The sequence below is a fragment of the Capra hircus genome, chromosome 21 (assembly GCF_001704415.2).
Source record: "Capra hircus breed San Clemente chromosome 21, ASM170441v1, whole genome shotgun sequence".
In the NCBI taxonomy this organism is placed as follows: domain Eukaryota; kingdom Metazoa; phylum Chordata; class Mammalia; order Artiodactyla; family Bovidae; genus Capra; species Capra hircus.
Window position 1 is genome coordinate 45353799 of NC_030828.1, and position 17409 is coordinate 45371207.

The 17409-nt window shown below is 36.8% G+C and overlaps 1 protein-coding gene across 11 annotated transcripts in view; it reads right to left on the minus strand.

Annotated features, from left to right (window-relative positions):
- The window catches only part of RALGAPA1 (Ral GTPase activating protein catalytic alpha subunit 1), a 202247-nt gene that overhangs the window by 162407 nt on the left and 22431 nt on the right, over positions 1 to 17409 (minus strand). For all 11 annotated transcript variants that reach the window (XM_018066156.1, XM_018066157.1, XM_018066152.1 and 8 more), the window contains exons 2-3: positions 3144 to 3254; positions 2545 to 2594 (exon numbers count right to left, since the gene is read on the minus strand). In XM_018066156.1, the coding sequence (XP_017921645.1) occupies positions 2545 to 2594; positions 3144 to 3254 (161 nt within the window). The remainder of the gene's footprint in view (positions 1 to 2544; positions 2595 to 3143; positions 3255 to 17409) is intronic.

The following is a 17409-nucleotide window of genomic DNA, read 5'->3' on the forward strand; positions in this document are numbered from 1 at the left end:
TATATTTCTCTTTAGTGAATAAATACTATATTTTTTAAGGCTTGTTTTCTATTCTTAGACTTTCTGTGGAAACTACTGATCTGTTCTAAATTCTTTTAGATACTAATACCTGTTGTATTTTCTCTTCAAGTAGTTCTTTCTTTCTCCTATTTTGATAAACCTAAGAGGGGAAATATTTTGCTTTCACAAAAATCCGATCAAATATTTGTACTAATCACATGAACCCGAAGATACTTATATATTATAATGGTTATAGGTAGGAGAAAAAAATTTTTTAATTCAGGAGCCCTATGGTTAAGCTAACCCATATATACTTCTACAAGTTTGGAATATTTCTTACATATAATATCTTCAAAATTTTGTCTTTATTTTCCTTTACATATTGTACCTATATGAATTATTCTACTTCAATAGCTGCCTTATTATGCTGCTGAACTATGTTCTCAGTACTCATCTGCTTGCTGAATGGTATTTGTTATTATTGCTGCTCTACTTTATTACTATTTAGAGTCATCATTAATTGAATGTTCATAAGGGCCAAATAATAGACACTTTATATAAAGGATATTTCATTAATCCTCAAAACCATCCTAAAAGGAGAGATCTCATTTGCCATAACAGGTTAAGAAATGTGTTTAGGTTAGAAAGTGGAAAAACAGATTCCAGCTTCCAGATTCCTATCTCCAGAATTAGTGCCTTCATACTATTCTGTTCAAAGAATGGTATGCCTGTTTTTACACTTCTCTATCTTCCTTTTGATAATCGTCTCTAGTCCTTCTCATGTAAGAGGATGATGAAGAAATTATAAAGTTCTTCACAGACAGGTGTTATTCCCACATAAGATACAGAAAATTCTTCAGCCTTGCTCTCCTACCTTTCTCCCATACTGAGCCAGCAACTGTATAATTATATTTATTGCGGTATGGAAAGAGAAAATTATAGAAAACTAAAAAGACAAGTTTGTGAACTACTTAAAGTACTTCTACATTGTCACTATTAAATTACACTTTATCATCTTTTTATTCAGTAATATAAAGATGAAAGAAATCTTGTACACTCTTAGCTACACAGAAGAAAACAGAATATCAATCCTATGTCATAATAACATTCCACAATGATGAACTTTATTCCAGAAAAAGGCAATCAGTGTATTTAGGTAATTTCCTGATCTTTTAAATCATTAGTCTCTAAAGGTGGAAGTCAGATATTGTTACCATCATAAGTACAAAAACAGCACACAGGTCAAGTATTTTTTCCGAAAGATAAAAACCCCATATTTAACACTTATTTTCCTAATGAAATTTAGTGATGGATTATAGACAAACATTTCAGTTCAGAGTAACAAATGACCAGTATAGATTACATACAGAAAAATAAGGATTATGTTTTAATAGAAGGAATACCCTGAAAGAGCTTCTGTTTAATTAGTCAATGATCTCAATTTCCTAAATATAGTTTCACGAATGTCTGAAGGAATACTTTCTAGGAATTATTATCTTTTCTCTGTACATACTTTTTTATTGTTTCTCAAAATCTCCATGCTTTAATATTCCCCTTGTAAACAATTCATGCAAACACTTTGGGAGGTAAATATGAGCAAATTCCTCAGGGTTAATGACAAACGAAAATTAACTGCAGAACTAGGTACCAAACCAGTTACTTCTTTTGGAATGCTTAAAAAAAAAAATTTTTTTTTAAACTTTCCTTTTTTAAGCTGTGACTAACTCAGCAACTGAGAAAGATCAAATTCTTTAAATTCTTCTAAACCATACCAAAATAGTCAATATACAAAACATTTAGCAGTAAATAGAACAGTTCAATCTTTAGAAACTGATTTCTAAATTCTTTATGCCTTTCAAAACACAAGGTCTAATTAATCCTGGCTGTTTCCTCATCGCTAAAATTATCAAAAAAGATTGGAATACTCCTATCACTATTTGATTTGAAAGCCAGAATGAAGAGCAAGGAGTTATTTGAAAAGCATGTGTGTCCCTCATTTTTATCACTGTGCCAAAAATAAAACAGAAGTTTTAACAGAGTATCATATGTTATTTCCTTCTGCTTTTTTAGCAATACAAACTTGTCCCACCCCAATAAAAAGTAATGTGGTAGAACAACAATGTATAAAATGTTTAGAACTATTCTATACAAGTTTCTAATGAAAAGTAGTTAAACCACAAACTATGAACTCCTTAGGTATATAACAGTTCCATGAATTTATCCTCTCAAGTAAGTATGTTTTAGAATTTCTTAAAGAAAATTCTCCATTTGTGTAAACATCCCACAAATTAAAATTTTTATTGCTTGTAAACACCATAAATATTGTACCAATTGTGGCTTCAAATGCACAAAATTCCATTAATTCTATCTGTACCTAAAATATACCTCAGAAAATAATTAAGACAGGTATTTTTTTAGGTTAAACAATAGAATTTAGTTTTTTAACAGCATGGCAGATTCACAGTGCTTGTTAATATTCAATATTTTCCTTTGTATGTTCCAAAAATTAATTTTGGGAAAAAAGTTACATGGGTAGGTACATACCTCAAAAATAAAAAGTATAGCATCCAATTCCTCCCTTTGGGACTTGTGACCTAAAACATTTTTACAGAAAAATATTTAAGCGTTATCATTTTGTCCTCAATGTCAACAACCACTTAAAAAGCTTAAAATATTTCAGGCATAGTTTTTTCTCAGTGATTCTTTAATAAAATATTTAAACTGTATTCTGTTCAATGTGTAGACAATATCATAGCATCTCTACTCTTTAGACAATTACATTTAGGTTCTACATATTTATGTCTAAAAAACAAATAATAATATATTGTGGCAAACTCTTAAGTGAGATCTTAAAAATGAAATTATGAAAATGACTGCTCAAACCTGACACATGGCCCTAGGGCAGAGTAAAGGTGAGAAAACAAATCTGACCAGGGAAAAGGCAAATCTTCTAAGCCTTCTCAAAATAATAAGGGTATAATTAACACTACTAACCCACAGTGTGAGCAAGGTGTCTGCAAGCCATCTGAGAGGAGAACTGAAATGATACTAACATTCCAGTGTGCAAAAGTCTGTTTTAAGTGAATGTTTACGACAATTATTTGAAACATCAGCATAAGCCAGGATTGATTTTAACATCTTACCTTTCTGTTTAAGACTAGCTTCAATAGTAACAAAATTCTCAAAAAACACATAATATATATGTGAAAAATGTTGGTCAAAAAACTGTTTAAGATCAATGGATTCTGCATTCTCTGAAAAATAAACAAAAACAGTTTTTAGTGATTACTATTTATATAACATTCAGCAAGTATTTACTGTGGCAAGTTTCCTTCAAAAATGTCAAAGAACTGCTCTTAAACTTCTATCAAAATATTTGAGAGATTTATTTATACCTTATTCTCACAACTTTAGTTTTTAAAGATTTTATTTAGTTTTAATTTTTAAAACTTGCCAAATCAGGTTATCATAATCTTTGAAGAAAACAATATCTCAGAGTCATCCAAAATCATTAACCAAACCAAGTTTTATTTTCAATTCACAGCTCACATTTTGTAACTTCTCCCCAAGACAGTTAATATCAGTATTTCTAAGAGTAATAAAACATGACTAAAATACATTTATTTTAAATATCTAACAGCAGGCTTTCCAAATAGGCATTTAAGTATTACAAAACTCATAAAATACTGTTATAAGAACTGTCAGTGTAGTCCAAAGCACAGAAAACTAAACATTTAACTGTATCCACAGCAGCAAGTGTTAGGTACTAACACAAAATTACTTTCAAAACACAGGAAGGAGTAAAGGTGGGGAAAGAAAAGCTTTGACAGAGAATGTATTATCTGAAAAGATCTTTACGGACAGCAAGGTATTTGGATATGATGTGGTGGTTTTGAATAAGAAACACATTCTTGGCATTAACAAAAACATGAAGTGAAGAAAACAGATAGAATGCAGAAAATTCATTCATTTTGGCTGGCTTTGAGCATTTTGATGAAAAGAAAATGGAAAAAGTAGCCTTGATATGTCATGAAATGTCTTAAGTGCAAAGGAAATGGCGTTTATCATTTAAAGCAAGATACCTACACAGGTATATAGGTGCTTGTGCTTAGTCACTGTGCCTCGTCCAATGCTTTGCAACCTCATGGACTGCAGCTTGCCAGGCTCCTCTGTACATGGGGATTCTCCAGGCATGAATACTGGAGTGGGTTGCCATGCCCTTCTCCAGGGGATCTTCCCAACCCAGGGATCAAACCCAGGTCTCCCACATTGCAAGCGAATTCTTTACTGTCTGAGCCACCGGAGAAGCCCATGAGTAATGGAGTGGGTAGCCTCTCTTCTCCAGGGGATATTCCCAACCCAGGATTCAAACCAGGCTCTCCTGCATTTTATTGTTTGTTTTCAGAGGGAATGAGAAAGTTGGGGTAAGGGGGAGGAATTAACAACTTTTATATACTTCCAACTACTCAAATTCATTTACAAAAAGCATGTGTCTCTCCTATAATAAACAAATTTGAAAAAAAAGCAACTGGAAAAAAAAATTTTTTATACACCCTGGGAGTAAAATATAGGATAAACTACTGCTTGTTGGTAAACTCAAATTAAAGGTAAGAATCAATTAATTTCTTGGAATGCTTAAAGGCTGAATAGAAGATTTCAGTATAAAGTTAAATATTAACAACATATACATAGCACTTTAAACTCTCTGTGGTATATTACCTTATCCTATGAATATTCATAACAACTCCTGAATTGATTAGCTCATCTATGGAGTTTTCCAAGACCGTTTCCCTTTTCCTTCACCCTCCCAAAGGAAGGGATGGATGCCCTCTCCTCTCTATTTCCTTCTGTTCTGTACAACTCTCTTTCATGAAAGTAATTATGTCTCAAGTATTTTCTTATCTCTTTTCCAGGACTAGTCTATAGCTTCTTTAGGACAGAAAGTGTGTCTACTTTAGCATTTATAAAACCTAAGCACAGTGCTGAACATGCAAATGTGTTTTATTATAAACAAATTATTTTAATTTTATTGTATTCACTTTGTAGCTCAGAAATTTATACCTTGGAAAACACTGCATAACCTACTGACAAGCAAAAGAGCATTGCTTCATCTTGACTGGAATAAGAACACCCAGGTTCTATTCCTACCTGTAACAGTATCTGTGTGACTCTTCAGAGAACTGGGCCGGGGGGCGGGGGACCGAGGGGGGGGGGGTGAGTGGTTAACAGCTAACATAAACAATATTTCCCATATGCCAGACATTCTTCTAAGTTCTTTATAGAAATTAATTCCTATATTCCTCAAAACAGCACTATGAAATAAGTACTATTATTATCCTGACTCTAAAGATGAGGAAACAGGCACAGAGAGTTTAAGTAATTCAGTTAGTGAGAAACAGGGTCATGGATTTAAACTCAACACAGCCTGGACTGGGCTTCCCTGGTGGCTCAGACTAAAGAATTCACCTGTGATGTGGGCAACCTGGGTTCAATCCCTGGTTTGGGAAGATCCCCTGGAGGAGGGCATGGCAACCCACTCTAGTATTCTTGCCTGGAGAATCGCCATGGGCAGAGGAGCCTGGCAGGGTACAGTCCATGGGGTTTCAAAGAGTGAGACACGACTGAGTGACTAAGCACAGCAACACACAGCCTGGGCTTGGTGCTTATGTTCTTAACCTCAACGTTATTCAGCCTCCAGTGTTAACACATTTATAAGAAAAATAAGAAAAGAACAGAGATAAGAATAATAGTCACTGAATACTAAACATTTTAAAGAATACCAAAATAAAACACATACACTAAAATAAACAGGAAAAGTATTCTACTTTCCCCATAGAGTAGTTTGAAATAACAAAGAACTATGAAATCAGAATGAAATAAACTGCTATAATTATCACTAAATTTCCTGAAACTAATGTTTCTAACAAAACTAATGTCCCCAAGGAAAAAAGAAAATGAGAAAAAAAAACAAGCAAAACAAAAAAAATTCAAAACATAACAGAAGCAAACGTGAATCAGCTCAAGATTTTGCAACATAATTTAGGAGCCAAGACAGCCTCTATTTCCTTCCCATATACTAGGTTAAACAAAGCCTGGAAACTACATACTTACTAATAAAAAGTACTGGATCAAAATTAAGAAGTTTGTTTTTTAAATCTGTATCTATTTATAATGATCTAGTTAGCAAATAAAAACTCATGAAATACTTTTGCTCATCAATTCACAAAACTTACATGGTCAGGGGAAAATAGGAGAAGAAACACACAAAAAAAGTGGATATAAAAGGATAGGTAGATAGAATAATATAAAAGAAGGCTTCACTAATTTAAAAACAACTCTCTAAAATAATAACACAAGAGAAAGGAAAATATAAAAAGAAAAGAAAAGCAGGAAGAAAGATTATGGAAAAAACTTCTACCCAATACCTTTCTCCCCCTGCCCCTCAAATGACCATAACCCATTATGGGTATTGTTTTTTCTCTTTCTGTGAATGTCTCCATCAATTTCGGTCAATATGGCTCCTAATTATGTCACATTAGCTGGTACAACTGTCCCTCTATATGAGCAGGTGATGGTTCCAGGAACCCATCAGATGCCAAAATCCAAACATACTCAAGTAAGTCCCTTACATAAAATGACATAATATCTGCATATAACTTATGCACATCCTCCCACACACACTTTACGTCATCTGTAGATTACTTATAAAACCTAACACGATATAAATACTATATAAATAGCTGACTGGGTGCAGTGAATTCAAGTTTTGATTTCTGGAACTTTCTAGAATTCTTTTTTTTTTCCTAAATATTTTGGATCCATGGTAGGTTGAATCTGAGGATGCAGACCCACCACTCCAAGATGGAGTGCCAATTATATTATTCTCTTACAGATACTGGATGCTTTGGGGGACAGGAAGCATGCCTTAGCTTCTTAAACCTTCGATATTTTTTTCAAAATTTTAATCTGAGCGAGTGCTCCACATAGTGCTAAACTGATGGCTGAACTTAAAAGCTTAAACATTCAAAAATTTCCCCAATTTTAGAAATATTTTTGTTTGATTTGTTTGTGAACTAGAGGTTCCTTAAAGGAATCAAAGAAACAGTTCTACTATAAATTAAGATTGAAGTTTCTGAGATTGTGAAAAACTGACTCAGGCTTAGGAATGCTTTGAAGACCTTTGGGAATACTAACTTCAAGTGGCAAAACAGTTCCAGACCTCACTGAGTTTTCACAAATAAAATTTCAGATGTCTCTTTAACATCTTTTTATGAATAAGGTTAACATATTTCCTACTACATACTTTGAAGACATTTAAGCTCTGTAACGTACATAATTAAAAATTACGCAGTTTAGAGGCCAGTGTTCCTGAGCTTAAATTTCAAGCACCTGTACTAATACCTCCCTTATAAAAGTTATCACATAACCCAAGTTGGAAGACCAAAAATTCAACAAATTTTGCAATATCATTCTTCCTTCTCACCTGTTAAAAAAAAAAATTACCATTTAGAACTTTTTCTCAAATGATGGCATTATAATACACTAAACTACGAAGCGTACTACAGGGAATCTGCTTCTAATAATAAAGTAACAAACAATGCAAATTATTTCCTTAAAATAACCAATAATAAAGGGGACTGATGCAACAATATGGTGAATAACACACCAAATACCTCTCCAACTGCAGAGACACAGAAATGCTGGATAAAAATAAATACAAGCTCAAAACAAGAGAGGGGAGAAGGAATGGAAATGAAGAAAAGAGAGTAAGTAGGAAAGGAGGAAGTGGGATGTTGGAAAAGGGCTAAGAGGGGAGAGGAAGATGGTAACAATGTGGAATGGTGAAAGGCAGGAAGGGGTTGAAGGGGAAATATGGAGGGAAGGAGATTGGAAGGAAGGATGAAGAGAAGGGAGAAAGGTAAGGGGAAAGAAACACAAAAATACAGTATTAAGATACAAACAATATGGAGTTAAGCACAACAAGGAGGAAAGCAGAAGAGAAAAGTAGGAGGAAAAGGGGCGGAGGGGGGTAAAACTACACAAACAGGCTGAAAATTATAAATAATACATTATCAAGTTCTAAAAAGAGGCAGATATAGGAGAAGTGAGAAGAAACTGAGAAAACGGAGGAAGAAAAGAGAGGACAAAAGAAAGAAACAAATACTTGGAAGAGAGCCTGGTGCTCTTATTCAGAATGTTCTAACACAGAAGAATAACAAGATGGAAATATTATATAAAGATGACGAGAGAAGACGGTAGAGTAGGAGAATGTGTGTTCATTTCCTCCTGCAAGAGGACCAAAATTGCAACTAGCTGTTGAACCACCATGGAAAGGAGGACGCTGGAACCCACCAAAAAAAAGATACTCCACGTCCAAAGACAAAGAGATCTGTAGTGAGATGGCAGAGCAGCACAATCACGATAAAACGAAATCCAATAACCGCAGGGTGGGTGACCCACAAACTGGAGAACAATAATACCAAAGAAGTTCTCCCACTGTTGCAAAGGTTCTGGACCTCACCCCAGGTTTCCCAGCCTGGGGATCTGATAAAGGGACTGGGAATTCCCATGCAATCGGACCTTGCGGGCCAGCAGGATTTGATTACAGGACTTTCAGGGGCCTGTGGAAGAGGGAGACTTCAGTCTTGGAGAGCACAAACAAAATTTTGCACATACCAAGACCGAGGGGAAAGGAGCAGTGACCCCACAGGACACTGAACCAAAATCACCTGCTCGTGTTGGAGGGCTGCCTGTGGAGGCACGGGATGGCATGGGGACAGAGGCACTGGCAGGATCAGGCCAGTAAGGGCTCCCTTAGTGTAAACGCTCTTGGAGTTCACCCTTAACCCTACCACAGAGCCCATAGACCCTAAGTCTGGGTCAGTTCAGTTGCTCAGTCATGTCCAACTCTTTGCCACCCCATGGACTGCAGCAGAGTGCCTGAAGAACTATGGACAGAGGTTCATGACTTTATACAGGAGGCAGTGATCAAGACCATCCTCAAAAAAAAGAAATGCAAAAACGCAAAATGGTTGTCTGAGGAGGCCTTACAAATAGCTGAGAAACGGAGAGACTCTAAAGGCAAAGGAGAAAAGGAGAGATATACCCATTTGAAGGCAGAATTCCAAAGAACAGCAAGGAGAGATAAGAAAGGCTTCCTCAATGATCAATGCAAAAAAATAGAGGAAAACAGAATGGAAAAAACTAGAGATCTCATCAAGAAAATTAGAGATACCAAGGGAACATTTCATGCAAAGATGGGCTCAGTAAAGGACAGAAATGGTATGGAGCTAACAGAAGCAGAAGATATTAAGAAGAGATAGCAAGAATACACAGAAAAACTAGACAAAAAAGATCTTCATGACCCAGATAACCATGATGGCGAGATCACTCACCTAGAGCCAGACATTTTGGAATGTGAAGTCAAGTGGGCCTTCAGAAACATCACTATGAACAAAGCTAGTGGAGGTGATGGAATTCCAGTTGAGCTGTTTCAAATCCTGAAAGATGATGCTGTCAAAGTGCTGCACTCAATATGCCAGCAAATTTGGAAAACTCAGCAGTGGCCACAGGACTGGAAAAGGTCAGTGTTCATTCCAATCCCAAAGAAAGGCAATGCCAAAGAATGCTCAAACTACTGCACAATTGCACTCATCTCACATGCTACTAAAGTAATGCTCAAAATTCTCCAAGCCAGGCAGGCTTCAGCAATACGTGAACCGTGAACTTCCAGATGTTCAAGCTGGTTTTAGAAAAGGCAGAGGAACCAGAGATCAAATTGCCAACATCTGCTGGATCATGGAAAAAGCAAGAGAGTTCCAGAAAAACATCTACTTCTGCTTTATTGACTATGCCAAAGCCTTTGACAGTGTGGATGACAACAAACTGTGGAAAATTCATAAAGAGATAGAAATATCAGATCACGAGTTAGAATATCAGCAAGTTAGAACTGGACATGGAACAAGAGACTAGTTCCAAATTGGGAAAGGAGTACATCAGGGCTGTGTATTGTCCCCCTGCTGATTTAACTTATATGCAGAGTACATCATGAGAAATGCTGGATTGGATGAAGTACAAGCTGGAATCAAGATTGCTGGGAGAAATATCAATAACCTCAGATATGCAGATACCACCTCCCTTATGGCAGAATGCGAAGAGGAACCAAAAAGCCTCTTGATAAATGTGAAAAGAGGAGAGTGAAAAATCTGGCTTAAAACTCAACACTCAGAAAACTAAGATCATGGCATCTGGTCCCATCACTTCAGAGCAAATAGATGACGAAACACCAGAAACAGTGACAGACTATTTTCTGGGCTCCAAAATTACTGCAGATGGTGACTGCAGCCATGAAACTAAAAGACGCTTACTCCTTGGAAGGAAAGTTATGACCAACCTAGACAGCATATTAAAAAGCAGAGACATTACTTTACCAACAAAGGTCCATCTAGTCAAGGGTATGATTTTTCCAGTAGTCATATATGGATGTGAGAGTTGGACTATAAAGAAAGCTGAGTGCTGAAGAATTGATGCTTCTGAACTGTGGTGTTGGAGAATACTCTTGAGAGTCCCTTGGACAGCAAGGAGATCCAACCGGACCATCCTAAAGGAAGTCAGTCCTGAATATTCACTGGAAGGACTGATGCTGAAGCTGAAACTCCAATACTTTGGCCACCTGATGCAAAGAACTGAGTGATTTGAAAAGACCCTGATACTGGGAAAGGTAGAAGGCAGGAGGAGAAGGGGACAACAGAGGATGAGATGGTTGGATGGCATCACTGACTGAATGGACAGGAGTTTGAGTAAACTCCAGGAGTTGGTGATGGAGAGGGAGGCCTCGTGTGCTGCAGTCCATGGGGTTGCAAAGAGTCAGACATGATTGAGCGACTAAACTGAATGTATTTTGACAAAAAGCTCTATTTACCAGGAAGTCTTAATTTCAATTCTGCATGAAGAGTTATAAAATATAAAGAGCAAAAACCAACAGCTATTTAAGGTAAAGCAAAGTCACTTAAAGTGTGGTAGATTTTGGAGAGGGTGGGATGTATAGGAGAAAGTGACATGGTAACACACATTACCATACCTAAAACAGAGAGCCAATGGGAATTTGCTGAATGACTCAGGGAACTCAAACCTGGACTCTGCAACAACCTAGAGGGGTGGGACGTAGAAGGAGGTTCAGGAGGGAGAGGACATATGTATACCTATGGCTGATTCATGTTGATGTTTGGTAGAAACCAACAGAATACTACAGAGCAATTATCCTTTGATTAAAAATAGATAAATTTTTTAAAAGTATGGTAGATTTTAACACATCTGTCTCATTTAGCAAAGGTAATGCTAGTCACTATGCATAAGATTTGAACAACACAATTAGCACTTTACCCTTAAAACTCTGAATTCAATACAGTATAAATCTTTTCATGTAAAAGTGAACTAGTAAGGACACAAACTAAGGAGAAAAAGAACCACGAAAAACAGCACATACCATGCTCTCTGGGCTTTTCTGGTGGCTCAGCGGTAAAGATTCTGCCTGCAATGTAGGAGACCCGGATTCAATCCCTAGGTCAGGAAGATGCCCTGGAGAAGGGAATGGCAACCCACTCGTCTTCTTGCCTGGAGAATCCCATGGACAGAGGGGCCTGGTGGGGTACCGTTCAGGGGGTTGCAGAGAGTCAGACACGACTGAGTGATTAACACGTGCTCTCTGACGAAAATTAAATAAAATTTAGAATTAATAACTAAAGTTAACCCCCCTTATAAAAGGAGGAAAGTTCTGGAGAGTACCTAATTCCCACAAGCCAGACTAGGAAAACTCACAATTGATGCAGCAATTAGCCCTAGAATGAACACTACTCCAGAGCCACCTAACATATCATAAAAGCAAGATGCAAACAGGTCAAACTGTTTAAGATCATCTGAACAGAGCTCAATTTTATAGATATACAAATATCCAGGATGAAATAAATTTATCTTGTCTGGTATTTAATTGAAGACTGCCAGGCATGCAGAGAAGCAGGAAAACCTAAATCATAATGAAGAAAATAATCATCAAATCAGATTTAAGCCAGATTTTAACCCAGATGTTCGGCACGCAGAAAAGGACATGAAGACAGTTATTATAACTATATTCCACATATCCAAAAAGTTGAGGATGGAAGCTGTATAAAAAGAACTCTTCGAATCGAGCTTCTAGGTCTCAACCAAAATTACAATGTCTAAGGTAAAATGTTAAGAGATGTGTATATATAGGTACTATAAACACTGGGCTGCCCCAGGTAGCTCAGTGGTAAAGAACTGTCACCTGCCAATGCAGGAGATGTGGGTTCGATCTCTGGGTTGGGAAGATTCCCTGGAGAAGGAAATAGCAACTCACTCCAGTATTCTTACTTAAGAAATCCCATGGATTGAGAAGTCTGGTGGGCTACAGACCATGGGGTCGTAAGAGTCAGACATGACTTAGTGACTAAACAAGTACTATAAACATTAAAGCAACTACGAAAATAAAAATGTACCAGTAATAAGCCAAAAAAAAGAAAACAAAAATCACAAAAATACTTGATTAATCCAAACAAAGGCAGAAAAAGAGGAACAATAATCAAAGGGGATAAGTAGAAGATAAAGAGTAGATGACAGACTCTACATAATCACATTAAATAAAAATGATACTCTCAAAATGTTAAAGACTATCAGATGGATAAAAAAGCAAAACTCATCTACACTGCTCACAAGAAATATCAAGTGTACACTTAAAATATATGCAGTTTACTATATGTTATAACTAACATACATTTTAAACAGCTCAATAAAGTGGTTTTAAAAAACCTAATTTAATATATATTCAACACTATGTTCATTAGTTTCATTCCAGTATGCTTTTTGAAGTGAGAGTGGGTGAAATGGAACTTCAAAAATAAAGTTTCTGGAATCACTCTAGGAAATGCATTGATCTACAGTGATTTCCTCAACACTTAAACCTATGCTCCTCTGTGTCCACAGAAGTTTTTGCACATGTGAATACATCTTGCACTGGCAAGCAGATTCTTTACTACCGGCACCTGGAAGCTCCCCATGAATGCATTCTTAAGAAAAAACCCCCAAAACTCGGAAAACACTCATAACACAGGAATTTACAAATTTACAAAGGAATTTAAAGCAATATAAACAAAACCAAAAAAACGACTTTTTTCTTAATGCTTTCAAAAATAGTCTACTGTCCCAACATTTTAACTAGAAAATCATTTTAACTAGAAAAAAATAACTCAGAAGGTAATTACTAAAATCTATTTTTATTTTTATATAATAAATTAATATTAACAGAAATGAAAATGGCAAACTCACTCTCGTATTTAACAATGTAGCAAGGAGGCAAGTCAATCTCTCTCTTGATATCTGTCCTGAATGTTTTAATTCATCAAAACAAAAGCAGGAACCTATCTCCTGTATAAATACTTAAGATGTTTGTTTTTTTCATCTTTCAAATACTTATTATTCGTTAGTCCTTTACCATGAAAAGCAAGCAGATACAAATCATACTAAAAACATGCTAAAATTTCAAAGCAAGCAAAATCGCTTAAGATATGTAGCTCATCTGTTTACCATACTGATGTTTCAAAATAACTGCAGAAAAGCTCCTGATATGATAGGAAGATAAAAATGTATAGAACTGAAAGAACAAAAAGCACTGAAGGAAGTATTAATATGTGATCATGATCTGAAAACATATTAAAAAGCAGCGACATGTACTTGCCAACAAAGGTTCATCTAGTCAAAGCTATGGTTTTTCCAGTAGTCATGTATGGATGTGAGAGTTGGACTATAAAGAAAGCTGAGTGCCGAAGAATTGATGCTTTTGAACTGTGGTGTTGGAGAAGACTCTTCAGAATTCCTTGGACTGCAAGGGGATCCAACCAGTCCATCCTAAAGGAAATTGGTCCTGAATATTCACTGGAAGGACTGATGCTAAAGCTGAAACTCCAATACTTTGACCACCTGATGTGAAGAACTGGAAAAGACCCTGATGTTAGGAAAGACTGAAGGTGGGACTTTGGGATGACAGAGGATGAAATGGTTGGATGGCATCACCGACTCAATGGATATGAGTTTGAGTAAGCTCCAGAAGTTGGTAATGGACAGGGAAGCCTGGCGTGCTGCAGTCCAAGGGGTTGCAAAGAATCGGACACAACTGAGCGACTGAACTGATGATCTGAAAACAAGCCCTTTAATTTTAAGATTAAAATCTATAAAGTAAAATAAAATTTTTTATCTTGCCTTCAACAACTCCACACAGGCACAGAGGAAATGAGGAGATACAGTGAAAAAGAGAACCTAATAAACAAAGATACAGTGTCCTATATAAGAACAAGTCAATTCTGTTTTATCAAACATACAAGCTAAGTATGGCAACATAAAGATAAGGAAAGGCAAACAAGTTGTAATCACTTACGCTTACTTAATAGTTTATATCTGTATAGATAGCACTTTTACAGTTACACAAACATGATCTTACTCATTCTCCACAAATATATTTTTGAAATTCTCCACACAAAACTATTAAACAATTCCAAACCAGCTCTTCTGAGCCCTCAATCAACACTTGAGGTGGTAAGCCAAAACATAAACTTGTGGCCAATTTTAACGGAATTCATTCTGAAAGAACAGTATCTTTAAAGAATTATTTGACAGCTACACAGTCCAGCAAGGGATGAGACGGGAACTCTGAAGTTTAGGACAGGCAGGCACTGCAAATTACCAAGAATTCAGAGGATTTAGTGCAGTTGCATGCATACTGCTGCTGCTGCTGCTGCTAAGTCACTTCAGTCGTGTCCGACTCTGTGTGACCCCATAGACAGCAGCCCACCAGGCTCCCCTGTCCCTGGGATTCTCCAGGCAAGAACACTGGAGTGGGTTGCCATTTCCTTCTCCAATGCATGAAAGTGAAAAGTGAAAGTGAAGTCTCTCAGCCGTGTCCGACTCCTCGCGACCCCATGGACTGTAGCCCAGCAGGCTCCTCTGTCCATGGGATTCTCCAGGCAAGAGTACTGGAGTGGGGTGCCATCGCCTTCTCCGCACGCATACTACCTTAAAGTATCTCCTGACACTGACTGATTATAGCCTATTCAGTTCATCAGAATACCTAAATTTTAACGAATTAAATTCATTTGTGATACCAAACCACTCTAACACACAGTGTAAAGAGTTAAGTACCATTCAAACATTAGTATAAACTGGTACCAACTGCTTTCCTCATAACACAGCAAAGGAGCAAAAGAATTCTCATACAGTATGAAGATGGTGAAGAAAGAAGGTAATATCATTTACTGACACCCACCATTCTCTAAAGACTGAGCTAGATACTTTAGTTTCATTAATTCTCATGGAGATAGGGACCTATCAATTTTATTTTACCTCTTCACTTTATTAAAAAGTTAAAAATAAACTCAAAACCAAGCTTCAAAGAGACTAAGACACTAGATCAAACAGCAATTAACAGAACCAAACTGAACTAAGAATAAAGTATGCCTTACTCTATGCTACCTCCCGAGACACATAAACAGTTGTGACATTCAAGTTTAGGGCTGACACAAGTCAATGCTGAAGGAAGAGGATACAGAAAAACTATTACGATAATGTTAGCAACGAACTGTCTTTTTCCATGTTCACTATGAACTTTTCTTTCTGTATACTCTCTCTTTAAATTGTGGTGTCTTCCAGGAACATGTCCTCCTCCTCCATCTGATACAACTTGAACTCTATCTATATAAAAATACTTCCCTAATCCCTGGGCTTTGGTGGTGGTAAAGAAATCAGCCTGCAACGCAGGAGATGTGGGTTTGATCCCTGGGTTGGGAGGATCCCCTGGAGGAGGGCACGCCAACCCACTCCAGTATTCTTGCTGGGAAAACCCCATTGACAGAGGAGTCTGGTGGGTTACAGCCCATGGGGTCACAGAGTGGCCTGAAACAACTGACCACCACCAATCCACAGCTACTATTTATTTCATGCTCTTTTCTGAGATTTGGGCTTACATTACCTATCCACTTACATCTTCCACAGGTGTTTCAAACTCAACTTGGCCCAAAATGAATCCACCATCTTTCCTCTCATTTTCTTCAAGTTCTTTATTATAACGTTCCCTTACTACATTGGTAATATTATCTAAATCTTAAACCTGACATTCAATTCAGATTCACCCCCCTCTCTTCAGCTCCCTTTACTCCACACCACGCCACCCCACCCCCACCACTCAACGAAGCACTCATTTTTCACCCTAAACAGTTCTGCAATGCATTTCTTTCTCTCGCTGCCACTGTCATTTGATACTTCATGATCTCTTGTCTGAATTTTATTAGTAGCCTCCTTACCTATTCTCACAATATTCTAAGCCCACTTTTTATCCATCCTCCATACACTGCTACCAGAATAATTTACCCAAACCTAAGTCCAACTACCTGTATCACTCATCTACTTAAATACTTACAGGGCTTCCCACTGTAAACAGAATAATGCCCAGGTTCCCTCACATGATATACAAGTCCTATTTTTCTTCCCTAACTTCTACTATCTTGTCCACTACCCACTACACAGTAAGACACTAAATGAATCATGGTACATACATGCAAGTGAATAGGCAGTCACTAAAAATATTCATAGAAGAATATTTTAATAAAACTATGAAACATTAAGTATTTATAACTTTAAAAAAAGCAGGTTATAAGATAATATCAGCAAGTTAGCGGAATAAAGAACTCTGAAAATCTCCATTAAAAACAATTAAGCAAAAGTAAACACTAAAACCTAACTTTTTTGGAAACCTAGAAATTAATCAAAGGTTTGCAACAAAGACATTTATTCATGAAAAACAGATGAATCTCAATAAAAACAGTAAGCTTTGTGGCATTTTAAACTTATTGTGTTCCCATCCTCCATCCTCATCTCCACGGCAGCCTTAAAACCAACGGCCCATGAACACAGTGACAAGCAGCAGCCGATCAGTCACTGGAGAGTCAGAACAGAATCAGGGTTCTTTCAACACTTTACTCTGAGAAACATCATTTTTTGCCTCACCTATCTGCTCCTTCGAAAACTGAGCTCACAAAGCTTGTCTTTATTTAACTTAATTTAGAACTCACCCAGTGCAACAGTTTTTCTCTTGGAGTCATTTGTGAAAAACGATCACTGGCAATTATTTAACACCACAGCTGCCTGAGGCAGCAATCACTAATGAGGCAAACAACTAATCAAAAAATAATAATAATAATAATAAAAGGAAAAGCCGGGGGATGAGCTATCCATAGGGAACTTTAAAGAACACCAACACATTAAAGGGAGTATAGATGGCCGTGCGCATGAGCTACAGGCGTATTAAGGAAAGACTGGAAAAATATTTAAACTTTCACCTCTGGCTGATCT